At 57.4% G+C, this 27939-nt stretch overlaps 12 protein-coding genes and 1 non-coding gene across 13 annotated transcripts; 6 read left to right on the top strand and 7 right to left on the bottom strand.

Annotated features, from left to right (window-relative positions):
* The first annotated feature begins 3 nt into the window (after positions 1–3).
* Positions 4–1460, top strand: MYCTH_2307876 (uncharacterized protein). Its single transcript, XM_003664706.1, has 2 exons — positions 4–238; positions 298–1460. The coding sequence occupies exon 2, from the start codon at positions 538–540 to the stop codon at positions 1216–1218; it is 681 nt and encodes a 226-aa protein (XP_003664754.1). The 5' UTR covers positions 4–238; positions 298–537; the 3' UTR covers positions 1219–1460.
* Positions 1461–2406: 946 nt separating this feature from the next.
* MYCTH_2307873 (glycosyltransferase family 2 protein) lies at positions 2407–4913 on the top strand. The gene has a single exon (XM_003664705.1). It carries the CDS (start codon positions 3085–3087, stop codon positions 4852–4854), a length of 1770 nt encoding a protein of 589 aa, XP_003664753.1. The 5' UTR covers positions 2407–3084; the 3' UTR covers positions 4855–4913.
* On the bottom strand, positions 4914–5545 carry MYCTH_2307872 (uncharacterized protein). Its single transcript, XM_003664704.1, has one exon. The coding sequence runs from the start codon at positions 5147–5149 to the stop codon at positions 4976–4978; it is 174 nt and encodes a 57-aa protein (XP_003664752.1). The 5' UTR covers positions 5150–5545; the 3' UTR covers positions 4914–4975.
* Positions 5546–5754: 209 nt separating this feature from the next.
* MYCTH_2128565 (uncharacterized protein) lies at positions 5755–6557 on the bottom strand (the record flags this gene model as incomplete). Its single annotated transcript, XM_003664703.1, has 4 exons — positions 5755–5930; positions 6043–6171; positions 6274–6430; positions 6495–6557. 4 exons carry the CDS (start codon positions 6555–6557, stop codon positions 5755–5757), a joined length of 525 nt encoding a protein of 174 aa, XP_003664751.1.
* A 103-nt stretch (positions 6558–6660) lies between these two features.
* On the bottom strand, positions 6661–8746 carry MYCTH_2307871 (uncharacterized protein). The gene is made up of 2 exons (XM_003664702.1): positions 8668–8746; positions 6661–8609 (listed from the first exon to the last, which is right to left on the bottom strand). The coding sequence occupies exon 2, from the start codon at positions 8454–8456 to the stop codon at positions 7242–7244; it is 1215 nt and encodes a 404-aa protein (XP_003664750.1). The 5' UTR covers positions 8457–8609; positions 8668–8746; the 3' UTR covers positions 6661–7241.
* Positions 8747–10126: 1380 nt separating this feature from the next.
* MYCTH_2307864 (uncharacterized protein) lies at positions 10127–11933 on the bottom strand. The gene is made up of 3 exons (XM_003664701.1): positions 11497–11933; positions 10707–11413; positions 10127–10599 (listed from the first exon to the last, which is right to left on the bottom strand). The coding sequence occupies exons 1-3, from the start codon at positions 11832–11834 to the stop codon at positions 10289–10291; spliced, it is 1356 nt and encodes a 451-aa protein (XP_003664749.1). The 5' UTR covers positions 11835–11933; the 3' UTR covers positions 10127–10288.
* A 1478-nt stretch (positions 11934–13411) lies between these two features.
* MYCTH_108890 (MFS sugar transporter-like protein) lies at positions 13412–15767 on the top strand. The gene is made up of 4 exons (XM_003664700.1): positions 13412–13711; positions 13840–14954; positions 15151–15324; positions 15420–15767. Exons 1-4 carry the CDS (start codon positions 13607–13609, stop codon positions 15625–15627), a joined length of 1602 nt encoding a protein of 533 aa, XP_003664748.1. The 5' UTR covers positions 13412–13606; the 3' UTR covers positions 15628–15767.
* Positions 15768–15949: 182 nt separating this feature from the next.
* Positions 15950–18658, bottom strand: MYCTH_2307857 (uncharacterized protein). Its single transcript, XM_003664699.1, has 3 exons — positions 18270–18658; positions 16282–18150; positions 15950–16207 (listed from the first exon to the last, which is right to left on the bottom strand). Exons 1-3 carry the CDS (start codon positions 18547–18549, stop codon positions 16095–16097), a joined length of 2262 nt encoding a protein of 753 aa, XP_003664747.1. The 5' UTR covers positions 18550–18658; the 3' UTR covers positions 15950–16094.
* A 1535-nt stretch (positions 18659–20193) lies between these two features.
* MYCTH_2111679 (uncharacterized protein) lies at positions 20194–20756 on the top strand (the record flags this gene model as incomplete). The annotated part of the gene is made up of 3 exons (XM_003664698.1): positions 20194–20253; positions 20329–20559; positions 20598–20756. The coding sequence occupies 3 exons, from the start codon at positions 20194–20196 to the stop codon at positions 20754–20756; spliced, it is 450 nt and encodes a 149-aa protein (XP_003664746.1).
* Positions 20757–23032: 2276 nt separating this feature from the next.
* MYCTH_2065797 (uncharacterized protein) lies at positions 23033–24360 on the top strand (the record flags this gene model as incomplete). The annotated part of the gene is made up of 2 exons (XM_003664697.1): positions 23033–23774; positions 23849–24360. 2 exons carry the CDS (start codon positions 23033–23035, stop codon positions 24358–24360), a joined length of 1254 nt encoding a protein of 417 aa, XP_003664745.1.
* A 602-nt stretch (positions 24361–24962) lies between these two features.
* MYCTH_t131 lies at positions 24963–25049 on the bottom strand. Its single transcript has one exon. It is a non-coding gene; the product is annotated as a tRNA-Gln (tRNA).
* A 195-nt stretch (positions 25050–25244) lies between these two features.
* Positions 25245–26177, bottom strand: MYCTH_2082040 (uncharacterized protein). Its single transcript, XM_003664696.1, has 2 exons — positions 26078–26177; positions 25245–25993 (listed from the first exon to the last, which is right to left on the bottom strand). Exons 1-2 carry the CDS (start codon positions 26078–26080, stop codon positions 25571–25573), a joined length of 426 nt encoding a protein of 141 aa, XP_003664744.1. The 5' UTR covers positions 26081–26177; the 3' UTR covers positions 25245–25570.
* A 102-nt stretch (positions 26178–26279) lies between these two features.
* Positions 26280–27192, top strand: MYCTH_2307854 (uncharacterized protein). The gene is made up of 2 exons (XM_003664695.1): positions 26280–26885; positions 26953–27192. Exons 1-2 carry the CDS (start codon positions 26435–26437, stop codon positions 27126–27128), a joined length of 627 nt encoding a protein of 208 aa, XP_003664743.1. The 5' UTR covers positions 26280–26434; the 3' UTR covers positions 27129–27192.
* Positions 27193–27939: the final 747 nt, after the last annotated feature.

Here is a 27939-nt window from a genome sequence, read left to right as displayed (position 1 = left end):
TGATGCAGAGGAACCATGATCAAATTCAGCATAGCCTACCAACTATTGCTGTGGGTTGTATCGCCCGCACCGGAACTCGAGGGCATGACAGACGACGACCATGAGGACGAGCCTCTGTTCATTCCACTCCCCGGGACCACCAAACGGCACCCCCCGCAACCCTACCATGGGCACGATCCGGAGTGGCAGGAATTCGTCAGAATATCCAAGGATCTCGAGCTGCAGCGCAAGATAAAACGTGGGTTGTTCCCGATCACTGACAGACAAAGTTGCTCTGGCCCCTGACGAGCTGTGCAGATGACCTGGCTCGCATCGTCGAGAAGTTAGTTGCGCGTAGCCCTGTGGTGCTCACGAGGGCTGGGAAAGACCCACGTTTGACTCGGTGCTGGATGGATATTGATTACCCACTCAGAGCGCCGCCTGTCTACGAACGGACTGGGTACGTCGTCATCTTCCATGTTGCCGTCTGAAAGTTTCAATGTCGCTAACCCGAGCGACAGGATACTGATCACAGACGATGCGATCGCGTTGGCCACCATGCCCTGCGACTCGTACACGGTGACACAGATACAACGCTTCCTGTGGCCGAGGCCGATGGCTTTGGGGTTTTGGGCCTTTGGTAAGGAGGCGGTTAAGCAAGCGGCCCACGACGTGGCAAGGTACTTTGGTTTTGGATCCGAGGACTCCGATGGCACGCAGGCGCGCCCAAACCCAACAGCACCTCCTCCGTTGCCCCCTTCGCCGAGCCCGGAGATACAGAGAGCCCTCCAGCGGCTCCGTCAGGGCACCACCAGGCGACCGGAGCAGGTCGATGACCCGGGCTCCATTTCTTCGTCGCAGCGCGCGCAATCCTCTGCGCCTGCTCCGACGTCCGATAAGTCTATCGGGCTACCAGAGAAACCGACGCTCGACCAGAGCAACCGGGGGCCGTCCAAACAGAAGGGATTCACTGAAGAGTTGATCGAATCGTTTTCCTCTTCCGAACCGTGGAAACGGCTCAAGGAGACCTACCAGCGGGAACGGCGCCCGATAAGGCCGGATCCTCCTCGAGGAAGCATCCTAGTCACGGGGATCATTGAGCTGCAAACGCAGAGAGCGGTCATGTTTCTCGACGTAGCTTCGTGGTACAACCCCAAGACGAAGTCATACGCTCTAGAGACGATGACGGTATCCGTGAGGAGGATCCGACCGAAATACGCGGTGGCACCCCTCCGGTAAGATGTTGAGGTGAACAAGCGCTCTTCGAATTCCGACCTCCCTTTTTCTTTCCACTTTCTTTCTCACGTACGGAGCGGGCGTCTGGCGTCACGGGTTTCTGGGAATGAAGATCGATGCATAAAGGCACAGAGACACAACAGGCATAATGAGCGCGGATTGGCGTACAGGAAAGATACGATACCATGGCGGCACAGGTCTCAGTCAGCGGGGTTTAGGATGTGGTCCCTCCCAGCATCACAAGACGCGAGGTTTTGTATAGTCCTCCCAGCGGTTAGTAATACAACGGCATCACACCGTTCCTTGTGCCACTCTTCGGCCGGTGTCGCCTTACCCGCTGTACCGACTACGCCCAGAGAAGTATTAGCATCGTCCCGAAGCCGAGCCGGACCGACTTCCGAAGAGCCCCGACCATTCACGCTGCTCTAACGCCCCAGCCTCAATCTTTACCTGCTGAGATAGAAGTACGAAACATTGGCCATTCGGATGGACAAGATGCCTCGGGGCAGTATGCGATTAGCGAGAAACAACCAGTCGGGCAGTCCTTGGCGCACCGAACCGACTCGCGCCCATGTCCTGAGAGACTCGCAACACTCGCCTTGTCCTCTGTGTGGCGTCAGGATTCAGAAGAGAAAGAAGGCGCGCGCTCGAGGATCTCACAATTCCCTCCTTTTCTCCGTCCGTTCCACCTCACTTGGGGAAGCGTCGAATGCGAACCTCGAGCTCATGGTACAGGGCAAGCCGACGCATCACTAGACGATTTGTTCTTCGTCTAATACCTAATGTGTCTCCCGACGTCGAGCAATAACCAGACGCTAATTGAAGAAAACAGGCAGGCTGCCCGCTCTGAGCCTCCCTACCTTGTCTCTAGGAGGCGAAAGAAGCGGCAGATGGTCCAGCTTGTCTCTCTAGCGGGCCTATTCTCGCCCGGCCGAGTAAGATTTGGAGACATTACCAATGTGTGTTCGCCCCTTGGTAGGGTCGTGTGTCCGTTGCCCATCATCTACAGCCCTCCGACGTTAAGATCGCCATGGTTTCGCTCAGTGTGACCATTTAGATGACGGTCCAGGGGCGTAGCTCCCTCATCTGGGCCCCCTTGATAACCAAGTGATCTCGGGACCGGAGGATTACATTCTTCGAGGCGTTTGCTGTTTCGCTGCTCGCCAACCCTGCTCGTCAACCCTGCTCGCAAAATATCACTCTGGCGTTCGGCACCTTGTGAGATGCTGGGACAGGCGGAAAGAATTGGGAGCCCGTGATGATCTGTGCTTGACCAGCTGGCGGGGTTCTAGGGTAACAAAGAAGAGTTGCCTCTATCCGAGATCCCCCCCACGATGACTATTGCCCTTCTGCGGCAAGTCAATTCCGAGACACAAAGGAGCAGGTACAATGTGCTCTGTTCCTAGTTGGTCAGGCCTGGTACGTACTTTGGATGAGCAGACACATCTGCGACATGGCAAGCACAAGCTCATCGTGATGACCTAGCAGACGAACAAATCCATGGGATTTGGTTTTAATCCCGTTGGGTCAAACTTCACATTGTTGTATCGAAGACAAAGTCTTGGGATCTTGTTTCCATGTACCATGCATGCGAACTCCTTCGCTCAAGGTATTTAAAGAGAGCAAATGCGGGTTCTGAGTGTTGATTTCTGGAGACAGAGTTCTTCACACACTCGCATCGTTGTGCTAAACTTGGCCGAGAGGGATAAACAAAGCATCCCGAAACACAGCACCCATTTCAGATACACATCTCCCTCGCTCGAAGCAAACCGATCGGCCACTAGCACCTCGACGCGCCTCAGAATGGGAACGACTCCCTCTTTCCGTCCCCGAAACCCAGGGAAGAAGAGGGAGATGGGCCGCGGAGCGATGGTGTGTAGGGCTCTGGCCAACGTCGCCATGATGCTTGCGACCGTTGCCGCGCTGCACTGCCTCATCACATGGCTCGCCGCTGGCGACTCGCACCTCTACTGGTTCTTCGCGCTCTTCGTTTGGCGCTATCTCCGCTTCTTGGTCAACCTGGCAGCGTTTTGGCTCTATACGCCCGCGCCCAGGCCCGTCAAGCCCACTTACACGCCCCCCGACGTCACGGTGATCCTGCCCACGATCGATCCCCAAGGGGAGAAATTCCTCGAGACGGTCAAGTCGTGCGCGGACAACGGCCCGGCCAAGATCATTGTCGTGACCGCCGGCGACGAGCTCTTCTCCAAAGCCTCGGCACTCGTCGGTACCTTCACCAGCGCGTACCCGGACGTGAAATTCGTGGTCGACCGGACACAGGTAGTCAGCAAGCGGGCCCAGGTCGCCCTCGCCGTGTCGCTGGTCGAGACCGACATCACGGTTCTGCTGGACGACCACGTCTTTTGGGGGCCCCGCTATCTGGAGTCGCTGCTGTGTGCCTTCGAGGATCGGGCGGTCGGCCTCGTGGGCACCAACAAGCGTGTTCGGCGTCATCGGGACCTGGGTCTCTGGGGGCGGGTTTGGAACATGCTCGGGGCAACCTATCTCTGCCGCCACAACTTCGAGATCCGCGCGACCAACACGGTTGACGGCGGCGTCTTTGTCGTTTCCGGGCGGACGTGCAGCATCCGCACCGAGATCCTGCGCCACCCGGACTTCCTCCCCGGCTACACCAACGAGAGGTTCTTCTTCGGCCTCTTCGGGCCCCTGAACGCGGACGACGACAACTACGTCACGCGCTTCGTCGTCCGCCACGGCTGGAAGATCAAGATCCAGTACACCGAGGAGGCCGTGATGCATACCAGCGTGGGGGTCGACAAGCCGGTGGCCACCAAGTTCCTGGGGCAGTGCCGGCGGTGGGTGCGCACGACGTGGCGATCCAACCTCTGCAGCCTCCTCACGGACCGTAGCGTATGGGCCCTCCAACCGTACTGCGTCTACGCCGTCTATCTGACGTCGCTGACCAACTTCGCAGCGCTCACCGACGGCCTGCTCGTTTACCTGCTGGCGCGCTCCTCCGCCTACAGCGTGGGCACGTTAGCTGGCCTGGTAAGTTGGATTCTCCTCACCAAGACCGTCAAGGTGTTTGACTACTTCCGTCGTCACCCTCGAGACGTCGTCCTCTTCCCGGCGTACCTCGCCTTTGCCTACTTTCACGGCCTCATCAAGTTCTGGGCCCTGCTAACCTTTTGGGACTGCACCTGGAGCGGGCGCAGACTGGACCGGATCGGGGTCGACGGCCACAACAAGACGGCACGAGGGGGGGGGCGCGACGACGACGACGACGACACCCGTCAGACTCCCGACCCTCCGCACCTCGACACCCTGCGCTCGATCCGCGACCGCATCGCCGGCCTGCATGAGCAGCACGTCCGGCACATCGCGGAGTACCAGCGGCCGTTGCTCGCGGAGCTCCAGCACCTGCGCGAGTCCTTCAGGGACCTCCAGGGAGACCACGACGCCATCGTCGAGAACCAGGACGCCATCTGGCCCGAGCTCCACAAGATCGAGACCCAGACCAAGGACCTGGCCGCCGGGCACATCTCCATCTCCACGACGGTGGCCGAGTCCGACATCCTCAAGGCCATCACCGGGGTCAAAGATGCCGTGGCCGGGGTCGAGGGCCGGTGGAAGGACTGGGCGTCCGAGCTGGCCAAGACGGCTTCTGCTTCGCCGTGATGCATAACTTCTTCTTCTTCTTCTTCTTCTTCTTCTTCTTCTTCAAAAGGAAGGGGAAAATAGAAACAAGGTGTGGGGACACAACCATTAATAAAAGGGAAGAGTATCAATTGATTGCTACTTATTGTTTAATATAGCTTCCTTTGATTTCTTCATTAACGCCCTCAGCGCCAGACTCTCGTCGCTCACCACCCCCACCCGCGGCGTCGACCTCCAAGACGAATTGGTCCAGGGGCTGGGTGCTGTAGACGACGCCGGTGAAGGAGACCCAGGTGCCGCAGTCGGTCGAGAACATGGTGTCGGGCCGGGCGGGCAGGTCCAGGTTCTCAAAGACGGCCTTGAAGGCCACCCGCCGGCTCCCGTCCGGCCGGGTACAGGCGGACGCTGGCGTTGACGGGCGCGTAGTCGGGCAGGAGAGCACGAGCAGGGACGTGTAGTTCCCGATGCTGCCGGCCTTGTTGAAGGCGTCGACGACGTGCTTGCCGTTGGCGTACGGCACGACCACGCGCCGCACCCCCCACGGATAGATACCCGACCCCGGCGACGAGCTCCGACAACATCGAGGCCGGCCGGATCCACCGCCGCGTCACCACCGGCGGCGGCAGCGTCGACCGCAGGATGCATCGCCCGCCCCAGAGCCGAGATGTCGGCCACCGACGAGTACATGTTGCCAGTCCTGATTATTTATTTATATATGATTACATTCCTTAATTATGTTAAATTATAATCCTTGAAAATAAATAAATTAAATTTAAATTTAAAAAAATAATAAAGAGAGAAGAAAAGGAATTTTTATAAAAAAAACCTCACGGATTCTCGTCACCTAGCTGATAGTCCCGGTTTGCCTCTTTGCTGGTGCCGGGGATGATGCCCTCCTCGACCGGGGTGTCCCGGTAGTAATTACGTGTGGTTGAGGCCCAGCGGGCGCAGGACGCTCTCTCCCATCATGGTCTGGAAGCTCTTGCCCTTGATGGCCTTAAGAGCGTAGGTGAGGATCTGGTAGCCCATGTTGGTGTACGGCGGCGTGGCGAACGGAGCAAATGAAGGGTAGGCCTCTAGGGGGCCGTTGAAGAATTCTGTGTCGCCGGACCGGTTCCCACCCTTTTTTAGTAATACACTACTGACGGTCGTCCACGTGTATATAATATGCACGGTTATTTTTTTTTTTTTTTTTGGTTCAATACTTACCCGTTCTATTGCACTGAGGCCATTCGCCGCACTTGGGCAGCATCGGGTTCGAGTCTTGCAGCGGTGGGAAGCCCAGTTCCACGGCCTGGCTCTGGTTGAACTCTTGGGTGACTTCGCTCATCAAGCCGTCTAGAGATACCTGTTGTCAGCCTTTTCCTTTTCCTCGTTTTTGTTCCCTTCGTTTTTGGTCTTTTCTCCCTTCTCCTTTTTCCTCAATCAATTTTGACTTACAATCTCGGATCGCCCCCGACAACTGTCCCGCCAGCGTTCCGATCGTCACCTCGTCCCAGGCCACGTTCGCCACGGGATCCTCCTTGGCCTTGTCGGCAGCGGCGGCGAGCTCCGGGACGTACTTGATGATAGGGTCGTTCCACTTGGAGTCGCCGTCCTGCACCAGCCAGGTATAAATAGACGGTAAAGACCTTGGTCAGGCTGCCGAGATAATAGCTCACATGTGCCTCGAATGTTCGTTCCCAGACCTCGTCTTGCTCTTTGAGCGCGCCATAAGATGTCATCATCCGTTAATCATTTCAATCGAGTCGATTCATTGTCCCGTGTAGAAAGAAAAGGCCCTAGATGATAGATGTAGTTCGGTCGTGAACAATAAGTTCCTTATTAGGAGAAGCAGGGCAAGAACCTTGGGAACGATTATCTAACTCCCTCTATTAATTAAATTACTACAGAAGGATGGAGTAATTACTCACTCCGAAATTACACAGTATTACTAACCGATAGAACTACTAGACAACCCAAACGCGTATTTGTTTCGCATTCTGAGTCTTCTGTCGCCAGTATCTGTAATCATCATCTTGTTCAAGGTCAATTAAGCTAGGGATTTCTTGAAGCGTGTAATTATGTATGTCTTTGCGATTCCCAGGGTCATCAGTCATCATGGCCTAGTCTTCTCCCCTCCCTGCGTTAGCAACACCTGAATAATTACCTAATGAACGCCTCTCTCTATTCCGTGCCCAGACCTTGTCATAACATCATCACCGGCCGCCAATGAACACCTCTCCGTCCTCTTGTCGGTCAAACAAATGCTCGTATGCTCTCCAGCCCGGTACCCGGTTGTAGCCGGGCGTGCACATTGACCAGTCCCTGTTCGGGCCCGGCGTCAAACGAACGCACAATCCACATGGACCTTCGCTTCCTCACTCCTGGTTGCACCTTCTCGGGGGCTAAATCCATGGTCGTGCTGGTTAGCTCTCGGGCCGACACACGCCAACCTTTGGAACGAGGAATCGCTCCCTAGACTCACCCTCTTGTCGCGCGGTCAGCTCGGGTGCTGCTCCCGACGCCGATGACGCCGCCCTCTCGCCCGTGCTCCCCAGCTCGTCGTCAAACATGGAGAGATACGATTGTGGATTCTCGAACCACGCATCCACGGATTCGGGATGGAACTGCTTCAGTTCCGACAGGGATATCGTGACGAGCGGCGGGAGTCGCGCAGCAGCAGGAGGAGGAGGAGGAGGCGCCGACGAGGACGACGACGCAGGCGCACAATGACTGCTGGGAACGCGGCTCGAGCTCGGCTGGACGAGCACCGAGTCCTGGTCCACGTCCTCGCTCCTGACAACCTCTGGCGACTTGCACGTCCTCGTCGAGGGCGGGCGCTCTTCTTCTTCTTCTTCTTCTTCTTCTTTTCCTTCTTCTTTTCGGTCCTCCCCGACCCCGAACCCGGAGCTCGACATGTCCGCCCAGACGAAGTCCTCCGCCTTGTTCCACCGGGCCACGGCCGTCTCGATGATCCTCTGCTCCACAGCCGCCTCCAGCTTGATCTCCAGCATGGAGCCGAGGAAGATCAGGTGGTGGGCCAGCATCTGGCACAATTGCTCCTTCATGGCCAGCCACAGCGTCGGGCTGCGCCGGAGCTCCGGGCTCAGCATGCCGCCGACCGCGGGGGGGAAGAAATCGGGCGAGCGGTCGTCCTCCAGTCGGGAGGACGAGTAGTAGCCCACGCCCAGGACGGCTCCGAGGACGAGGAGGAACAGCACCTGGCACTGGTCGCGGCCGCAGCGGGACAGGAACTGGGGCGTCAGGACGCGGCCGAGCCGGCGGAAGAGGCGGGCCCCGGAGATGTGGCCGGCCGCGCGCAGGTCGTCGGCGCGGATGGCCTTGAGGCTGCCGTCGCGCCAGCCGGCGTGGGCGAGCGAGGTGGCCAGGAGGAAGCGGCGGAAGTCGAGCATCAGGTCGTCCGTGCTGGCGTCGGCGTCTTCCCGGAACTGGAGGCTCAGTAGGCTGGAGCAGCAGAGGCCCACGACGCTGCCGTTGGGGAGGCGGAAGTCGGGGTCGGTCAGCCACGAGAGCATGGCCTTGTTGAACGCGGCCGGGTCGTCGGCGAGGGTAAATTCGGCGGGCGTGGCGATCCGGGCAAGCAGGTCGCCCAGCATCCGCATCAGGGTCTCGGTCTGCATGGCGTCGGCGGCTTCGCCCTCGGGCGACTCAAAGATGTTGACGTCGGCGAAGCGCGTCCGCACGCAGTAGCGGAAGGAGAGCGCATTTCTCTCGGCGCCCTTGACCTTGGCGGCGGACTGCAGGCAGGCTTGACAGGGACTTTCGAGCGAACACTGGGGGGATAGGGAACGTCAGTTGGCAAGACGCGGTCATGCGAGGTTACGCGAGTACATGTATGTATCCCTAGGTAGGTAGGTAATATCTAGATGCATCGTGCGTTGATGACAGACCGGAAGCTTGAGCATCCTACACCCCGAGATAAGCACCTTGCCGTCTCACCCCGAACACACTTTTCTCCTCCTCCACGGCAGTGGACCTCGCTCTGACAGAGGGCGGTCGCGGATGGTTGGTGGCTCAGAAGCTGCGATTGAATTTGTGCCGGCAAAGGGACGGCAGCATGACGCGGATGGGCTTGACTCATTGGTACCAACATCTTGTGCGATCGTCCCCGTGGACGACCGCACGGCATTCCCTTTAATAGTATCTTTCCTAGTCGTTTCTGTGGCCTAACCGTCTGGATCCATGGGTCAGCTCGGCTCTAGCCTACTAGCGCCACGGTAGTCGGCAGCTGGTGGTGTCGGGGGGGAGAGGTGGAGGGGTGGAGGGGCGAGGGCTTCGGCTTCAAGTGGCAATGATGGTGCCCGTTCCCGAGACGAGTCGAGCTGAATGCGCAAGTGCAAGGTAAGAGAGCCATTTCCGAGCCGTGCTCTTCTTATTATGTCGCGCCATGTGTAATTATGGAGCATGTACGGAAATATGCTGGACTAGTTTCTTCGTTCGCGGCTCCCCAGAGCAAGGCGGCGGGCCGATGGTTGCACAATAATTGATTTGTATCGCTTGAGGAGCTTGCGAGTCGATGATTGCAACGGGAGGGCTTGAAACAAGGCCCATCACCAAAATATTTCCACAACTGGCTAGCCTCGAGCCGCCGGTTCTGCGATCGCTGTGCTTGGCAGGACGAGTCCCAGTCGCCGTCGCTTGCAGCAGACGAGAGAAGGTGGAGACGACGGATCTGGTCTTTCTGTCGAAGCCAGCTGAGAATGAAACAAGTCACTGTTGGAGCCCACCAGGAAACTGGAGAAGAACCCTAACCCGTGACTTGCAAGGAAACCTGTCGATGAAACTATTACGGAGTAGGCCCAAGCTTAACCCTCCCAACGCTGCTTCGCTATGGTACCGAACCCCACTCCCGAACCAATAGGGAGCCGCGGCCTGAAAACTGGAGAGCTGAAAAAAAGTTCAAACGACCACGACAACCCAACAACCCAGCAAACAAACCCACCTTGGCCAGCTGAAAGCCACCTAGCAACCAGGGATTCCCGTTCCTGTTTATATTGTATTGTACAGGAATTCCTGAGTACACGAGTTATTGCGGCCCAACTTTTCGGATCGGCTGCTGATGCCGTCGCACACAAGGAAGATTGGTTCAAAATTCGCAGGTGATCCGACCCGCCTCTAACCGTGAGCATTAGTGTGACCTGATCGCAGCAACGGCGGTTAATAGGGGACTGGATCTTGACATACGACTGTGGCGTTGCGGCACGCGGGCACACACGCGCACAAACATAGGACACACACAGACATACATATTTTTTTTTCCTCTCCCGCGGCCAAGCTTGAGAGTCGCTGCGAAACACATGGACGCCGCTCTTTCTGAGCCATCCGACCCCGTCTCCCGCAATGCACTAGTGCACACATACATAGAGGTACCCATGCACGAGGTCTCGGTTTGACGAATGGAAAAGGAAGCGCACCCTCTTCTTCCCCGCCTTCGCGTACGGTTGGGCGCGGTTCACAGCTGGAAGTCGAGAACGGCCACATTCCGCCCGCGCGCGGGATCCTCCTCTTCAGCCAGCACCAGGACCGACAGGACGTTGTCATGCTCCAGTCTCGTCGCGTCGACCAGCGGCTCTCCGGTCAGCTTGCCGCCTTTCCAGACCTCCTCGTAGGTGGCGTACCCGCCCGCCCTGGACGCCCTGAGAATCTGCAGCTCCGAGGCGGCAAAGTTGGGGAGCAAAATGTACAGGTCGCCCGTCCTGCTGATCGCCAGCCGTCCACGAGCGCTCCCCGTGACGGGTCGTATCGGCCGTCGTGACCAGGTCCCTAGGTAGCGAAAAGTCGGAAAAAAAAAAAAAAAGGCGGTTAGTCTGCACACCCGTGCCCGTCACGGCGCCAGGGGAGGTTCGGTCGGGGTCTGGGGAAGGACTCACCCTCTGGCGACCGGTAGTAGTGTCTCCACACGGCACGGTCTTCTTCTTCTACCCCGTCCAGAGTGTCTCTGTTCAACACGTGGACGCCGCCGTCTTGATCGACGGTCTGGGCCTCCTGGTTCGTGAGGCCCGAGTGCTTGGGGATCTCAAAGGCGACAATCCCCTCGGCGTCGTTGGTGATGGTCTCGCCCTCGCGCAGGCGGGCAATGACGGCGCCGGCGCCGTTCCGCCATGTATACCCCATGTCGTCGCTGTACGCGTAGCACATGTCGTGGTTGTTCTCGGCCCCGTTGGGCCCGGCCTGCTGCTTGTGCTTGCTGTCGAGCGGGTCGTCCCAGCCGTCGTAGTACACGAAGCCTCGGTACACCCACGTGACGTGCAGCCTGCCGTCGCGCCAGTCCATCCCGTGAACGTACGGGTTGCTCTGGATGCCGGTGAGGTGGCGTCCCACGTACGCGAACCGCTTCTCGGCCGGCTCGTACAGGTACAGGTGGTCGTTGCCGAGCCCGGCCTTGCCGTCGCGGAACGAGCAGAACAGGTGGCCGCCCAGGGTCCCGAAGAAGCGCGGGTACGTCACGTCTCGGAACGGGGGGTGGCTCGTCGGCAGGCCGGGGAGGGCATGGAGCGTCGGCGTGAAGAGCGAGGCCCTCCATTCGAAGTCGCCCGGTCGCGTAGCTACCTCGGGAGCCGAGGAGCGGTATTTCAAGCTGGGGCGCCCCGGTCGGTCAGTCCTTGTCTATCAGTCCCGCTTCGATTCTGGTTTTTGGCAACCCGTGGTTGGCCTGCTCACACATCACAGTGGTGGTCAAAGGACAGATGGATGACGCCGTCCACGGGGGAGATGCCCATCTGGACCGTGTTGTGACCGTCATCCGTCGTCTGGGCATAGTCGTCTAGCACCAGGACCTCCCAATCGCCGCCGGGCAGCTGCCTCCTGGCGACATGGACATAGAGAGGCTCTCCGGCCGCGTCCGACGAATCTGATTGGCGGAAAGAATAAAAGCAGGAATACTGCCACCCGTTGAAGGTCACTATGGCATCCTGCTGGAACGCGTAGCAGTTGATGTTGAACTGACGCCGCCGCGCAGGATCTCGGCCAAGCACCGTGACCGTGGGCTGCGAGAGCATCTTGGCGCCGGTCTTAGAGGTCTTAGAGACGGGGCAACCTGCGTCAATCTATTCGATGGAGCCCCAGATATGTATGTACGTGTGCACAACAAGGCCTCCCGGGGATTCGGGACCGATCAACACGTGCGCACGTAGCAAAAAGATGGCAGCTGCGGGCTGCGGTGAGAGAGCTCTTGAGAGCCTCACGAGTACACTACCGGGCAACCATGCAACGATCCGTCTGTTTTCCTTTTCACTCGCCAGTCTCAAGCCCGAGTTGGTGATCCGGGGCGGCTAATGGACCGGGCCCCGTGATGGCCCCTGATTCGTGGAGAAATGCTGTCTGGAAACGGGCAATAAGTTCCACGACAGGGATCATCACCTGGCAATGGAGACGCCCACGGCCCCGGCAGTGTGGGAGGGCCGCCAACTCTTGCATCAGACCCGGTGCTGGTCACTTTGGGGAAGGGCGCGCACGGCAAATGCTTGGCTGGGCAAGGTAGCGGACCTCGTACCGAGGTAGCAGTAGTGTACGCTGGAGTCGGACAGCACACAGTGCCGATGGAGCCGACCGTTTTGCGAGAGAGATGCAAGAGAGGGCGAGTTGATTCGTCACACGCTCTTGTCCGAATACCGGGACGCCGAACAACAACATCAAGACGAGCAAAAAAGATGACGAGGGTGCCAGGCGGAGAAAAGAGAGGGTCAGAGAGATACATTCTTGGCGCCTTGTTTCTCCATGCTCATCTTCCCCAGTTCGTCCCCGCCCCCGCCTTTCTCCCCAAGCGACCCCAACTTTTCCGCCCCGGTTCTGCTCCACACGATGCGAATAGGCTAATACGGATCCATGGGCATGTTGGTGTACTATAGTAGTACAGAGTACAGACCGACCGCCTGCTGTAAGATAATCCATTGCTATGCGCGTCAAATGCCTACCGGGGAACGTGAGAGCTCCCCTCTCTCTGGTTGGGGGAAAGACCGTGGTCGGCTGGAGCGCATCTAACGCCCATCACGATGAGGTACTACTGTACATACGTGCGTTGCCGAAAAAAAAAATGCCAGTCGGCGATTTGCAGCGTTCGGAGAACTGCACGCTTCAGTTCAACAAACCCGAGCGCTGCAGGTCATGGTCGCCGTCTTGGCGGGCAGGACAGAGGAAAACCGTTAACCTGCTGCAGGGTGAGCGGCCCCCCCTTCTTCCCCCCGGCCAACGCCTCCATTTGGTGGAAAAAAAGGGCGGGAGTAGGGGCCGCTGGGGCCTTGCCTGCACTACACTAGGAAGCATCCGTTCTAGTGTGGCAAGGCAACGAGAGACGGCAGCAGAGGTCACTTTCAACCAGCACGCCGGTCCAATGCTACCAATGCTACCTTGATTGAGGCCGATCTTCCCTAGCCGTTTGTTTGCAAAAAGGCAAGGTTGGCGAGCCCTTCTCCGCACCTGCCGGGGTAGGATCACAGATGGAGCCGGTCCGGGATCGAGACCTGGGACCCCCAATCAGCCCAATCAGGGACCGGCGTCCCGAAGGGGGTGACAGCGGGCCCGTTTGCCCGCACGAATCCCCCTTGTCTGATATCGCGGGAGAAGAGCAGTGCGACTACAAAAAGGCCCGGATTGCTACCTGCCAGCGTCTCACTCATCTGAGTCCGAGTCCCGGCGCAATCTGGGGTCCCGTCTTCCTCCCTCCCGCCGTCTCTGTTCAGAGCGTTGAAGAAGACTCCCCCTCCGGATCTTGATACAACCCCCTTCCCTTCTCGTCGCAACACATCGACAGAGACAGGTTGAATTCACCATCATGGGGCTGTCGACCAAGATATTGCAAAAGATCGTGCGGAACGAGGCCATGGCCTCGGATCCGCCCGAGATCTACGGCTGGCGTGTCTACTTGCTCGCCTGCTCGGTAAGTCGTACTGCGGCCGTCGTCGTCGTCGTCGTCGTCGTCGTCATCGTCGCGGACGGGGGGCCGAGCATTTCTTTATCAAGATCTCTGTCGCTGACGTCTGGGTTTTTTTTTACCCTCCTTCGCAGGCATGCTTCGGCGCCATGTCCTTCGGTTGGGACTCGTCCGTCATCGGCGGCGTCATCGTCCTTCCGCCGTTCATCAGGGACTTCAATCTTGGTGATCCAAAGTCGCAGGCCTCGGCCAACCTGTCGGCCAACATCGTCTCGACCCTCCAAGCCGGCTGTTTCCTCGGCGCCCTGGTCGCCTCTCCCATGACGGACCGCTTCGGGCGCAAGTGGTGCCTCATCGGCGTCTCCCTGATCATCATCATCGGCATCATCATGCAGGCCGCCGCCAGCGGCAACCTGGGCCCCATGTACGCCGGTCGCTTCATCGCCGGCGCCGGCGTCGGCGCGGCCAGCACCATCAACCCCATCTACGTGTCCGAGAACGCGCCGCGGGCGATCCGCGGCCTGCTCACCGGCCTGTACCAGCTCTTCATCGTGACGGGCGGCATGATCGCCTTCTGGATCAACTACTCGGTCAGCATCCACTTCCCGGAGACCAAGATCATGTACGTCTTCCCGCTCGCCATCCAGGCGCTCCCGGCCGCGCTGCTGTGCCTGTGCATGCTGCTCTGCCAGGAATCGCCCCGCTGGCTGGCCCGCCGGGACCGCTGGGAGGACACCAAGCGGGTCCTGTCGCGCATCCGCAACCTGCCGCCCGACCACCCGTACATCCAGGACGAGTTCCAGGAGATCGTCGCCCAGCTCGAGCACGAGCGCCGCCTCATCGGCGACGCCAGCTTCTGGAACCTGCAGCGCGAGATGTGGACCATCGCCGGCAACCGCCGCCGCGTCCTCATCAGCATCATCCTCATGATCTGCCAGCAGATGACGGGCACCAACGCCATCAACACGTACGCGCCCACCATCTTCAAGAACCTCGGCCTGACCGGCACCTCGACCTCGCTCTTCAGCACCGGCGTCTACGGCATCGTCAAGGTCACCAGCTGCATCATCTTCCTGCTCTTCATGGCCGACTCCCTCGGCCGCCGCCGCAGCCTGCTCTGGACCTCCATCGCTCAGGGTCTCGCCATGTTCTACATTGGCCTCTACGTCCGCATCGCCCCGCCCAAGGAGGGCGAATCCGTCCCGCCCGCCGGCTACTTTGCCCTCGTCTGCATCTTCCTCTTTGCAGCGTGAGTTTTCCCTATTTTTTTTTTTTTTTCCCTCTCTCTCCCGTTTTGCTCCCTTCCTCCTTCCCACCACCTTGCATTTTGCGTCTCGTGTGCAAAAATGCAGAGAGGAGAAGAGAAGAGAAGAGAAGAAAAAGGATGAGGGGGGAAAAAAAATTTAAGAACCATGATTCACTAACGTCTCTGTCTCCTCCTCCAGCTTCTTCCAATTCGGCTGGGGCCCCGCCTGCTGGATCTACGCCAGTGAGATCCCCGCCGCCCGGCTGCGCTCGCTCAACGTGGCGTACGCGGCCGCCACCCAGTGGCTCTTTAACTTTGTCGTCGCTCGCACCGTGCCCGTCATGATCGTCACCATGGGCGAAGGTGGATACGGGTGAGTCCTTTTTTTTTTTTTAATTAATCTTTTGCCTGCCTCCTCTTCCCGCCTTTAACACGCAAGAGACTGACGGGTGGATCTAACTACCGCAGAACATACCTCCTCTTTGGCAGCTTCTGCTTCTCCATGTTCGTCTTTGTCTGGTTCTTCGTGCCCGAGACCAAGGGCGTGTCGCTCGAGGCCATGGACAAGCTGTTCGGCGTCACCGACGAGTCGAGCAAGTCGCTGACCGTGGACGAGGACGCCAAGGAGAAGGAGAAGGATGGGCCCCACGCTCGCCAGACCGAGGTGGTGGCTTAAAGGGACAGGACCCCTCCCCCCTCGGGTTACTAGGAAACGCGGGAGTAATGTAGTGTTTTTTTTGAGCCTCTTTGTGCTGGTTATCCATCATCTGATATTACACAACCATCGTATTCCCAGCGGTATTTTCTGCTGCTTGCACTTGTCATCCATCCACATTTCTAGAGCTGTAAAGTGACTGGCGAACTGGGTGACTACGTCCATCTTTCCTCACTGCCTACCGTTCCTTGCATAAAAGCCAATGTTATGCATACCCCTCTCACTTAACGTGCAGTGCTATATATCAAAATATGCAGAAAGCATCGTGTTATCATTACTCGGCATCATGCCTTATCTCATTGGTATCGCGGTATCTTCCATGAACGTGCCTAAAAATGGCCAATAAAAAAAGAACACAAAAAACTCTCCCCAGATGGGGCGTGGCTTGCTCCCTGGTGGCAATACCAGCCTAGACCGCCGCCCCATGACTAGCACGAATTCATCGGGCAGGCCACATTGGTGCCCTTGACGCTGCCATCAACATTGGCAAGCGTGAGGATGGCACCGACGACACCGCCAAGACCCTCGCCGGCAATGAAACCTGGAGAGAGAGAAAAAACCGGGTTAGTCACGTGGAAACGCTCGGGTTCCTGGGGAAACCAAAAGGGGATTTACCAGCAGCCACGGCATAGCCGTAGATATCCCAGGTCCTCATGCTGTACTTCCTCCAGAGGGCGGCAATGATGGCACCGAGCAGTGCAGCGTTGGCAAACACGGGGGCAGGGACGACCCAGGACAGAGCGATGGCACCCCAGTTGGGCAGCCAGGCGCGGTACTTGGCGCGGTCGCCGACCAGGTAGAAGTGGCGGATCACGACCTGGATGATGGAGACGACGCCCATGACGATGGCAAAGATGCCGCTCTTGAGTGGGATGGCGACGTTGGGGTCGGTGACGGCCTGCGCGACGGCGGCCCAGGCCGACACGGAGGGGACGAGGAAGGGGCACTTGGCGCGGTCCTCCTGGTTAGGGGACCAGATGCAGGGGTAGGCCGACGTGAAGAGCACAAAGAGGCCCGGCCCGAGCCAGACGGAGCAGAAGGCGCCAATGGCCTGGGCGATCCACTGCTTGATGGGGGAGGTGCCGATCAGGAAGCCGGTACGGAAGTCGCTGACCAGCGAGGTGGCCATGTCGGCACCGCCCGAGGCCAGAGCGCCAGCAACGAGGTTGATCTTTTGGGCGTGCTGGATCGTGTAGCCGCTGTTGGAGGTGGCGCCGCCAAAGATGAGCTGCGACGCCTTGGAGGCGGCCGTGAGCGGCGTATTGTCCGTCACAGCACCAATCTGGATGGCGAGGAAGGAGAAGAGGAAGGCGAGCACGATGGCAAGGATGGTCAGGCCCGGGTGGGTGTCCCACTGGAAGTGGAAGATGATCATGCCGATGACGAGGGCGACGAGCAGGCCCAGGGCCCACATCCACGTCTTGACCTGCTCCTTGGGCGGGAAGGGATCCTCAACAATGTCCTCATTCTTGGCCTGGACGGAGCCGTGCTTCTCGAAGAAAGCGCTCGACTTGCCGCGCGCAACCAGCGTGCTGTTGATGCCCGCACAGGTCTGGTTCCAGATCGACTTGGCGCCTGCCCAGATGGCCTTGTACTGAACGAGCAGCTCGGCCATGGAGCAGCACACCATGACCATGACGCCGGGCCAGAGGAGCCAGTAACGCGGGGAGGGCGTCTGCTTGCCGAGGTTGCTAAGGCTGGCGAAAGTGTAGTAGCCGTTCCACTTGGGATCGCCGTCGCTCAGGTCGATACCGATGCACTCGCCGTAGTGGACCAGAGCGGGCCCGATGATGGCCCAGGCGGTGAGAGAGCCGATGAACATGGAGATGGCGGGGTTGAGGCCGATCAGGATGCCGGAGCCGATGAAGGCGGGCGTCCACTCCATATACCAGCCCCAGGACTCGATATTCATGGCCCAGCTCTTGTAGCCGCTCCAGATGTGAATCCAGGTGAAGACGTGCCAGTCGTAAAGGATGCCGACCGCGTAGTAGGAACAGACGCGGTGGATAAGGGCACCAAAGAAGCAGACAGCGAGGCACTTGAGCTTCTTGAGAGCGTCAATGCTGCCCGCGGCACCGGCGTGCATGGATCGGATCGTCAGGGCAACGGCCGTCGCGGTCGGGAACATGAGCTTCAGCTCCCGCGCGACCTGGATAATGAAGAAGCGGCGTAGCGGCGTGACGTAAAAGAGGCCAATGAAGGAGGTGACGAGGGTGATGGTGAAAATGATGCCGATGTCATCCTTGGGGGAATGACCCGGGTCCATGACACCAAGCTGGTACATGGCGGGAATCGCAGCGACGAAGATGCCGCCAGTGCCGCCGGCTCCGGTGGCGGCGGCCTGAACGATCGAGTTCTCCTGGGGACCAAACATGCCGCCGATGATGGGGAGCTTGCCGCCCGTCTTTTCGAGCAGCTTCAGAACACCGTAACCGAAGATGGCGCCGAACATGTTGGCGCTAAATGTGAAACCCGTCTTCAGACCTGGTGGAGAGTCAGCACAGGCTCGCTCCTGGCCAAGCTGCCGTCGCGCTCGTGGGCTGCCAAGTTCGGCGATCGATCCCCGGTTGGGGGGAATTGGAAGCGAGGGGCGAGTGACTCACCGAGGTAGAGGTTGGAGGCGCAAACAAGCAAGCCCAAGACACAGCCGGTGAAGACGGCCCGGAAGGTGAGCGGGTTCTCCTCGTGCGGAATTGAGGGGTCCATGGCCAGCGGGCGGTACAGGTCCTCCTCATCGACCTCCTCAACCTCGGTGGGGGCCTTCTCGACCGAGACGTCGTGCGTCTTGAGCTCGGTGGCATCTTCGACGGGCGGCTGGCTCTCGGCGAACGGGCGCACCGCGCCGGTGGCCGCGGTGGCCTCGAAGGACTTCTTCTCCGTCATTGTGGGCGGTGAATATCCGTGGGGATGTCGCTCTCGGGGCGTGCAAAACCACCAGTGAGGCAGGACTCCCTGCCTGGGTTTGGCGAGGGCGCGATTGACGAGACCGGAAGAGTCTTGGGATGTGAAGCGGGAAAGGAAAGAACGGGAAGGAGTAGAGCGCGCTGGCGTGCAGCGGACGATGTATTTAAAGTAATGCGCCGGTCGACTCCGCGGTTGGCTTAATCGAGACCAGCTGCCAAGTGCGGTAGAAGGCCGAACCGGAAGCAGAATGTGGTTTCTGTCATGCGCTTATCCGGTTTTCCATCGCCACCCGGGAAAGCGCGCCCTTGCGCTGCCATGTGCTGCCCCATCTTTCCCCCCCGAGCGTGATAAGGAAGGAACGCCAGATGGGATGGAAACGCTCTGCCGCGGGTTGTTGCTCCCTGGCGCGCCGCAGCCAACACGCCCCGGCTGGGGTGGAGCAAACTAGCCGATTGGCATTCAGAACGGCCGGCCATTCGATGATTCGCCGGAGCGACGAGGACACGCCCAAAATAGGCAGGTCGAAAGCGTGTTGTTCTCTATATAAAGAGAAAAAAGTGGACCGTCTCTGGCCTCCGGGAGCTATGTGGGCATGCGGTCTCGGCGCGCGCTACTGCATTCATGATACTATATCAAATGAAGCTGATCTGGAAAGTCCTGTCCATCGATAATGTGGGGTCGGTTTAGCCTTGAATGGGCGAGTTTCGTGGACGTACTCAAACGTAGTGTATGCAGGTAAGGAAGGTATGTATGTATGTAGAGTACATACGAATTACTCCGTACTGGAATATTGGACTGTGCATTCGGCCAAATGGATCGATCCGCAGGCTCTCAAACTTTTGCTGCTTCTCCATGCTATTGTTCGGCTGCAGTCTTTGCCCTATTATGACACACGGCCTCCTGAGGCCTTACTTCGATCAACCAAAGCACCTACGGATCGATAATATGCATTGTCTTCTGAGTTAAGTGAATGATGACCCGAGAGGCAAGACGATCAGCAAAGTGCTCCGAGGTATGCTGCGGGCAAACATCGAGGGTCGACCAATCGCGAGGCATGATTGGCTGGCCCTTTGGGGCCCTTTATCCAAGAGGGCAGGTTGCCAGTTCCCGCCTGCAGAAGCCACCATGCCGGGAATAGCAGGCAGTCGGAGGGATCGCTTGGCTGTGCCCGCCCCCGTCATTTGCTGAAACGGCGAACAACGGACAGGAGTGCGAATTACTTCGTCCACGACTTGGAATTCCCAAGATCACAGACCCACCGCAATCGGATCTGCTTCCGTAACCGATCGAATATTGTCATTTTTATGACTCCTTTGAAAGGGTTAAAGACTCGAAGGGCGTGCACCCAATACCGATAGTCTGCGCAGAGATCGAGGCTGCCATCGTGCAACAGCGGCAACGGCAACGGTGATTATTAGCGACTGATAAGATAGGTAGGCCAAATTCGCCCGAGCCTCGGCACCTAGAACTGCTGTCGACCCGGTGAGGTGGAATGACCTGTTTTTACCTGTTCTCACCTCCCCGGAAACTCTAGGGATTCTGGATTGCCAACCGCGTCTTCTCATCTATTGGCATCAGACATCAAATAGGCAGGTACTCAACGGTCCTTCACTAGTCGCCAGGATGGCTGACCGTTCCTCGAAACCCCACTGGCCCAACTTCGCTCCCGTCGCACACTACTATGTAAGGCGCCGGCTTGGCACAGGGCCCTTGAGTTTGGCCTGTCTGTGCACGGAACAACCTGGTGGTTCCTCCCAGAGTAGGCGGCCAGACATGAGGATTGCTGCATGGATCGGCCGCCGGTTCAATTTTTGGAAGCGCAACCCTTTGGATACACGCAGGCAGCGTGGTGGCGTGCAACATGCTTTGCAGCAGTTGAGCCTCGAGGATCTGAGATCGCTCGACATTGTCTCGGGCCCGTCCCGCAACAACCACAAAAAGTGTGGGGGTTGCCTTCCAGACTTTCTAGGCCTCCAAACTGATTTTGCAGTACGTATGGACGTATGCACTATACTACTCCAAACAAGGATCAGTTCGAGCGATATCGCCCCAGCAACAGAGCCAGTCGGCTCACGTCTTCTACCACAACCAACACCTGCCCGCTTGCGGAACCACTCCCTCAGGATCCGTCCGCAGGCAATAGCCCGTTGAAGAGCTTCCTCCAGCCAGCATCCGATCATGGCTAGCAAAATGCAGCTTCGCGTGACCGTTAGCAGGTTCGGTGGCCTGTCGCGTGCTCGTACAACTTCATACACTACATCCCGGCCACAGCCAACACCAAACACCAAGCACCTGCCAATCCCGGCAAGGGGCCAAGTATGGTCGGGGCCCAATCATGCGGCGCCGCGAGCGAGGCAGGCTCGTGTTGGACGATATCGAGACGACCAAGACGGCGGCGACAAGATAACCCTCTGACAATTAGACCCGCTGAAGGAGGCACTCACAGGGTCTGTCATCGTGAGCTTTCACGCGCTTCACGAGCCGCAGCAATGCTCTCATACTTTGTGTGCAATCCCCTGGTTTTAAAAGCCTGACATCTCTCTGGTAACGCGCTACCATGAAAAGCTTCCTTCCACCCCACTTGCCCACTCCAGCCTTACCAACTCGAGACAAGTGCTGCCAAGCCGCAAAAGGCTTGTCTCCTGCCGTTCCTGCAACAGCCCGCACGCTAGCCACCCCTCCGGGAGAGCTATCAGTAGTGGCTGCATGGCCGAGCCATGGCGTCCGCGCTAACACCACCCCTGTGTGGTGCGTCCTTCGTCGCGTGCGTGTCTAGTCATCTTCGTCGGCTTCCAACACGGCTCGAGCATTTATGGAGATCGCGAGACCAAGCTGTTGCTGCTATGGAAGTGCCGCTCAGCCGACGCTGGGAAGCTATTCAGTACGCCGTTCTCTGCAATTTCCGAGGCGGCATCATCTTGCTGTCCGCACTAACTAAATTAATTACAGAGGAATTTTTCTAATACCATCTCAACTTATTTAGTCCATTCGACGTCACATTACGGTTACCGGTCCAATGGTAAGAACTTCTGGTTGAGTATGGAAGCAGACGATTCAAACTCCTCGACTTCTAGCTTTCTCTCGCTCCTTGGTCCCGTTCAGAGAGGGTGCCGGGTGGAAGCAGGCGCACCTCTCTCGGCGTGACCACTCAACAGGTTGCCCCCAAGGTACATACATAGCATGTAAAACTTCACACGCGCGTTCTCGGTCGCGCAACGAGCCACACCGGGTCAGAGTAGCGTCTGCTGCCTTTTTTTTGGCATCATGGTGCTTTAACGGTTGGCTGCAGAATGGAGGACAATGCGGAAGTAGATCATTTCGGCCGTGTCGCCTACATGGCATTCTTTACTGTGTAACATCTCCCGACCTTCCTGCTCTGATGTTGCCCTAGTCCCTTGGGTCGGCTGCCCATCTTAGCACTTGATTCACCCCAGTAGATGCACCTGCAGATGCTTCGTTCAGGGTTGCAGCTGGTGATTTTGCCAGGGAGGAAATGCAATAGTGATGTACTCCATGCCGATGCCTATATATATCGTATTATAGTTCATGGATAGACACTTATTATGTAGTAAATTGTGCCCCTCGAGGCAGTAACGGCCCGGGCCGCCGGGTTGCCCAGAGTGACGGGTTCCTAGGATTACTCGTGCCTCCGACTCTGACGGCGTTGACGAACCTTGACATCTGTAAGCTAGTTAGGTATCAGAATCGTGCAAACTTATCTCTCGCATGCTCCACAAGCATCCAGAGCAATGTGCAACGCTGGCTAAGCACATTGGCCATTTCTTTTGTCCACATATCGCGCTCTTTTGTCCTCTTTCTTCGGTAGTCTATAAGGCACTTTGTTGAGCCTTGGAAGCCACCGCTGCATAGCCTCCTTCTGTTGTTTAAGTCTTCCACCTGCGTTTCATACTTGTCCAGTGGTACAGCTTTGACGCAATTGCAGTAGGCGCCAAATATTAAATCGCCGCGCGTTCTTCGTATGACTTGCATTTGTCAAGACGCGAAACGCACTGTTGCTTCGGGATATCTGAAGAATGTGTAGCTGCTTGCAAACGCAGCAGGTCCGATATATGTCTTATTTGTTCGGCAGGTCCGGTATTCCAGGCCGACGGCAGCGAGTTGCTGGTTTTGTGCTTGCAATGCTATTTCCTTGAGCCGTTCGTGGTTGCCGCACTTTGATTCCGGGCAAGTAGCGGTTGCATTATTCGTATTCTCGGTGCTTTCCATCGGCCTGCTTGTCCCATCCGTGTCAACTCAGAAAAGGATTCCATCATCTTGACTTTCTGCATGCAGCCTGCCAGAGTCGAGCTCGAAAACTGAATGTCCTCCGCTACGTACACCAACGAGGGGGTGTGGCACCTTTCGTCTTTCAGTTGCAGTCTGGTTCCTTTGGATTTTCGGAGTCTTCAACAACGTTCTCGAGCCATTGCTGCCTAACAAAGGGATCAAGTCATTTGACATTATGCATCTCACCCCAGCTCTCGTTGCTGCCACCTGCGCAGTCGAAGTTTGTGCCGGTGTCTTGCCCCGATCTTCCAGTACCCCGACGACATTTGGGTCGGGCACCCTGTCCTTGAAGCAGGTGCGCAACCCAAACTTCGTCCGAAATGGGCCGGTCCAGCTCGCCCGAATCTACCACAAGTACGGCGTTCCTCTGCCGCATGATCTCAGAGAAGCAGTGGCCCGCTTCCGAGCCGAGATACGCAAGCGATCGAACGGCAGCACCGAGACGAATCCCGAGACAAACGATGTCGAGTACCTGACACCGGTTTCCATCGGCACTCCTCCGCAAGTTCTCAACCTCGATTTCGACACGGGATCCAGTGACCTCTGGGTGTTTAGCTCAGAGACCAGGTCCAGCGATGTGCAGGGGCAGACCATATACGACCCGAACGAGAGTTCCACGGCCCAGAAGCTGCAGGGCTACTCATGGCAGATCTCCTACGGAGACGGCAGCTCCTCGAGTGGCGATGTGTACACCGATGCAGTCACCGTCGGTGGGTTGACAGTTCCGTCCCAGGCCGTCGAGGTTGCGAGGAGGGTATCAGATGAGTTCACTTCGGACCCCAATAACGACGGCCTCCTTGGCCTTGGCTTCAGTTCCATCAATACTGTCCAGCCCGTGCCACAAAAGACGTTCTTCGATAATGCTAAGGCCGACCTCGACGCCCCTATCTTTACAGCTGACCTCAAAGCCAGTGCTCGTAAGTGACTCCACCACGCACCAGCAACAAAGATCCCTCCTTCAGACCCGAGGCTGACAAGGCGATGCGAGCAGCCGGGTTCTTCAACTTTGGTTACATTGACCACGGTGCCTACACCGGCGAAATCACATACATGCCCGTAGACAGCAGCGACGGGTTCTGGGCGTGGACGTCGCCGGGATACGCGGTTGGTTCCGGAAGCTTCAAGAGGACCACGATTCAAGGCATTGCGGATACGGGTACGTCCCTGTTCCTTCTGCCCAGTTCTGTGGTCTCGGCCTACTACGGCCAAATCAGCGGCGCAAAGTACGACAGCATTCAAGGTGGCTACACCCTGCCCTGCAGCGGGTCAGTCCCAGACTTCGCCTTCGGGATCGGCGACAGCAACACCACGATTAGCGTGCCCGGCGATTACGTGAGATACGCGGCAACCGACTCGAGCGGCATTATATGTTTTGGTGGGATCCAGGCGAATACGGGGATCGGGTTCTCCATATTTGGAGACGTTGCTCTCAAGGCTGCCTTTGTCGTCTTTGACGGCGCCAAGCAGCAGCTGGGTTGGGCCTCCAAGCCCTTGCCGTCCTAAATGACCATGCGTATGAATTACGCATCTCACCGGAGTGATACGCGGCAAGGCCGAGAAGAAAATGAAACGCTCCCATGGCTATATGCCAGTATAACATTCCTTACGTCTGCTACGAGGCTTCTCTACGCATAAATTTGCTACTCTATTTATGGACTGATCGTTTCTTTCTTTTCTTCCTCTCTTCTTTGCCCTCTCACTGCGGGTCACACAAAATATTTGGTGGATGCTTTGGTGGGTTGCCAGTTCAGAAGCACATGGAGGTATTGCTGGGCTGTTTATTCATATCAAATCAAATATGCCTCACAGGGAGATGCAGAAGTTAGAACACGAATGGTTGAAGCCATCGAGGATTTGCAACGTTCGCGAATTGACCAAACCTACACGTCCTAGAATGGGCAACCTCGAAACGGGGCCACAGCAAGTGTTCCACGCAAAGCTAAGGTAACGCTCGCTTATAAGACCGAAGCGCATGCTGTACGGTATGTTCCATAATTTGGGACGCATTTGTGATTCATGAATTCGCTTGGGCAAGCACAGATGTCGTTAAGTGGCCACGGACTCTCAGAGGTCGGTGGTGGAGCTGCCCAAATGTGGCAAAAAAGAGGTCGTGCCCGGGTTCGAACCGGGGTTTCTGGAAATTTTGACACCTTTGTCAAAATCCAGAGTGATAACCACTACACTACACAACCTTTTTATCGAAGTTGCCACACGTAGGATCTAGCTTAAACATATAAATGGCTGTATGCGAGCCAATTGACATCAAACTAAGAACCTCGCTCGCGACCAAGCCCCTTTATAATCCTGGAATCGGCTTCCAGCCAGGTCAGTTGCAATGTGTACAACGTATTACGTAGCTTCTTCACGTTGAACAGATGACCTTCACTCTCATGCTTACTAAGCCTGATTCTGTGCTCCTGTCCGCCTTTGGTCTGGGCATCATAAATTGCGTCCCAAAGCATTGGCCTTGGCGGTGGAGGTTTGCTTTTACCGATGCCTTCAGCCATTCAAAATTTACAAGAACTTTCAAGCTTTTTGGAGCCAGCACTGATTGGAGGCCCATTAGGGTATCGGACTGTCCCCTCGGGTAACACCTGGCTCCGGGTATCTTATATCATGGTGAACGCCAATCTCAGAATGCTCCACGCGCCTTACTCTCATGAGAGACGCAATGGAAAACCAGACAAGACGCCGCTTGGAGTATTCACAAGTCTTATTCCTCCTCTTCCTCAATAATCGGAACCTCCACCACAAACTGGGCGCTAGCCTCGTCTGCGTCGGGTTCCAGAAAGGTGAAGGCAACAGAGCACATGTCCGTCAGCCCCTTCTTGCCGATTGTGTCGGTCTCTGTTGCCTTGATGGTCCTCCATCCTTGATTCAGATCATTGGGGTTCTTTGGAAGTGCGTATGCTACTTTGACATCGCTGTCATTGGCTGGTACAGGCGTTACCTGCGACTCGGCGGGGTTGGTCGAGGTGTTCAGGCCGTTGGGGTAGCGGTCTCGGAGAATCGAGAGTAGCTCGGCGGTAAGACGGGAAAACGACCAGTCTGCCATAGCTATGAGAAAGATGGTATGCATGCCGTACTTCAGGCGGACCGTAAGTTCGGGATCCTCGACAGTCTTCGCGTTGGGAGGCTGGTCACGGCGAGCGAGAAGTGGTTAGTAAGTCAATTATCGGCCTAGCGACCTGGCTCGGGTCAACAGAAGCGTAATACTTGCCATTATGATATGCGTTAATCGGAGTATTTCCTAATTGAACGAGTGAAAGAGAACGGATTCGGGTAGAGGTCTCCAACCAAAGGTGATGTTGGCGATGCGCATGGACGCCTAGATATGCCAAGATTGGATGGAGGGGCGTACAAGGAACTTTTTAGCTGCAGTGAAGCTTGGACCATCCGTCGCGGACCCGAAATCCCATTTTCGACACTGCACGCGACTGACAGCGAGACAGACTGGATTCGACCTCTCAAGGCAACACGAACACTTCTCACTGGCGGTACGACTTCTTTGACGGGCCTTTGAATCTTTGGTCCCCTCTTGCCGTTCTCAACAGCACCACTCAGTCGCAACGACACGATGGCTGCGACAGACGACGACGAAGCCTCGCATGCGCGGCGTAACCAGCCTCCGCCGCTGTCCAGGGCCGAGGTCGACCAGCTCTACCGAAACGCTCGCCTCTCCCTTCCCGCCCCTTTGCGGATTCCGATGGCGTCGGTTCTGTCGTTCTTGGCTGGGTTCACTCTCGGCACGGCGAATGGCGGGAAGATGGCCGGCCTGCAGTTCCGCGCCGAGCATGCGCACAAGCTGCCCACGACCACTACCGGCTGGTACTTGTACCACAAGAGCAAGAACTACCACATGGCGTACGGAGGAATACGCGAGGGCCTCCGGATGGGGTTGAGAGTGTCGTTCTGGACAACGGCCATGTTTGGCATCGAGCAGATGTTTGATTCGTACCGCGGAACCGCCGACATGCTCAATACAATAACATCCTGCGTCACTGTAGCGGGGGGGTTCAGTCTTTGGAGTATGCTACCAGCTCTGTTTCGGGCGTGGGGTGTCGGACTGTTGCTAACGTCATGGCCCTGGTGCAGATCGCTTCTCGTTGCCGATGACGGCTCGAACTACAAAAGCCGCCCTCGTCGCTGGGTTTGTATACGGAGGCCTGCAGGACATCTTGGGCATAGTAAGAGGCCGCCCCATCAGATATGTCGACTGGGTTAGGCAGCGATTAGGGTACCCCCGACGAGAAGACCCTAAAATGCAATAACGGGCATCTGGCCTTGTCTCGCGACTTCCTGGTCCGTCCGGTGGACCGAATGTGCTGAGAAGGGGGGGGGGGGGGGGCTCCTCCTACGCCGAAGTACCGCCTTTTCGGCCAGCCCAAATCAAGAGCCAATCGGTAGGTATACGAGCATGTCCAAAGAGAGGGACGACGCATCTTGAGGAAACCCCCACAATTCATTCGGCGCCGATAGCGGGTCACCTGACCACCGCGACAGACGTCGCCGACATCAACTGCAAACAACGGACTCTGCTCGAAGTTTCGAGGCGGGATTGAAATTGACACCAAGCCACGCTGCAGCTTCCCCTGTGTTTCTTAGCTGGGGGATTTGCTCTTGATGAGGCCTGGATCCATTTTACCGCCCCAAAGCGTTTTTTTTCTCGACGCTGTGCTAGGCTGCTTGGCAAGCCCCGCCCAAATGGCTCTTTGGAGCTCCAAAACGCTCATCGTGGGGCTGCGGTGCCATGCCGGCAGATAGCGGGCGCCCCACCTGCGCGGCTATCTACGGTTTTCCGATAATGGGACCTGGCGATAACATCATGGGGCCCATCGCCAGCCACGATAGAGGGACGTTCTGGACGCACATTGACAGTCAATGCTGTCCCGCAATCCCTCCGTGGATTGGTGGGTTCTGGTGCGTTCGGCAGCCGGGGCCATTGGGATGTGCGACACCGGCGGGAGGGAAAGGCCGAGGAGCAAGCTGTTGATCGATTATATCTTCGCCGTTTGTCCCATCAATTGGAGCACCAGCTGTTTTATGCAGTTACGAATTTCCGAGCCCTCTCTCCCTGGCATA

This window comes from Thermothelomyces thermophilus, chromosome 5, assembly GCF_000226095.1.
Source record: "Thermothelomyces thermophilus ATCC 42464 chromosome 5, complete sequence".
NCBI classification, from domain to species: domain Eukaryota; kingdom Fungi; phylum Ascomycota; class Sordariomycetes; order Sordariales; family Chaetomiaceae; genus Thermothelomyces; species Thermothelomyces thermophilus.
Note: the sequence above shows the minus strand (reverse complement) of the source record. Positions and strands in the feature narration are given on the sequence as shown.

Coding starts and splice junctions, on each gene's coding strand:
- MYCTH_2307876 (XM_003664706.1), top strand. CDS start 538: ATGCCCTGCGACTCGTACACGGTGACACAGATACAACGCTTCCTGTGG.
- MYCTH_2307873 (XM_003664705.1), top strand. CDS start 3,085: ATGGTGTGTAGGGCTCTGGCCAACGTCGCCATGATGCTTGCGACCGTT.
- MYCTH_2307872 (XM_003664704.1), bottom strand. CDS start 5,149: ATGTTCTCGACCGACTGCGGCACCTGGGTCTCCTTCACCGGCGTCGTC.
- MYCTH_2307871 (XM_003664702.1), bottom strand. CDS start 8,456: ATGCAGACCGAGACCCTGATGCGGATGCTGGGCGACCTGCTTGCCCGG.
- MYCTH_2307864 (XM_003664701.1), bottom strand. CDS start 11,834: ATGCTCTCGCAGCCCACGGTCACGGTGCTTGGCCGAGATCCTGCGCGG. Junction 11,414..11,496: donor TTTGACCACCACTGTGATGT/GTGAGCAGGCCA, acceptor GGGGCGCCCCAG/CTTGAAATACCGCTCCTCGG. Junction 10,600..10,706: donor CTACTACCGGTCGCCAGAGG/GTGAGTCCTTCC, acceptor TTCGCTACCTAG/GGACCTGGTCACGACGGCCG.
- MYCTH_108890 (XM_003664700.1), top strand. CDS start 13,607: ATGGGGCTGTCGACCAAGATATTGCAAAAGATCGTGCGGAACGAGGCC. Junction 13,712..13,839: donor TCTACTTGCTCGCCTGCTCG/GTAAGTCGTACT, acceptor CCTCCTTCGCAG/GCATGCTTCGGCGCCATGTC. Junction 15,325..15,419: donor ATGGGCGAAGGTGGATACGG/GTGAGTCCTTTT, acceptor TAACTACCGCAG/AACATACCTCCTCTTTGGCA.
- MYCTH_2307857 (XM_003664699.1), bottom strand. CDS start 18,549: ATGACGGAGAAGAAGTCCTTCGAGGCCACCGCGGCCACCGGCGCGGTG. Junction 18,151..18,269: donor CGCCTCCAACCTCTACCTCG/GTGAGTCACTCG, acceptor ACTCTCCACCAG/GTCTGAAGACGGGTTTCACA. Junction 16,208..16,281: donor CGGCTATGCCGTGGCTGCTG/GTAAATCCCCTT, acceptor CTCTCTCTCCAG/GTTTCATTGCCGGCGAGGGT.
- MYCTH_2307854 (XM_003664695.1), top strand. CDS start 26,435: ATGGCTGCGACAGACGACGACGAAGCCTCGCATGCGCGGCGTAACCAG. Junction 26,886..26,952: donor GGGGGGGTTCAGTCTTTGGA/GTATGCTACCAG, acceptor GCCCTGGTGCAG/ATCGCTTCTCGTTGCCGATG.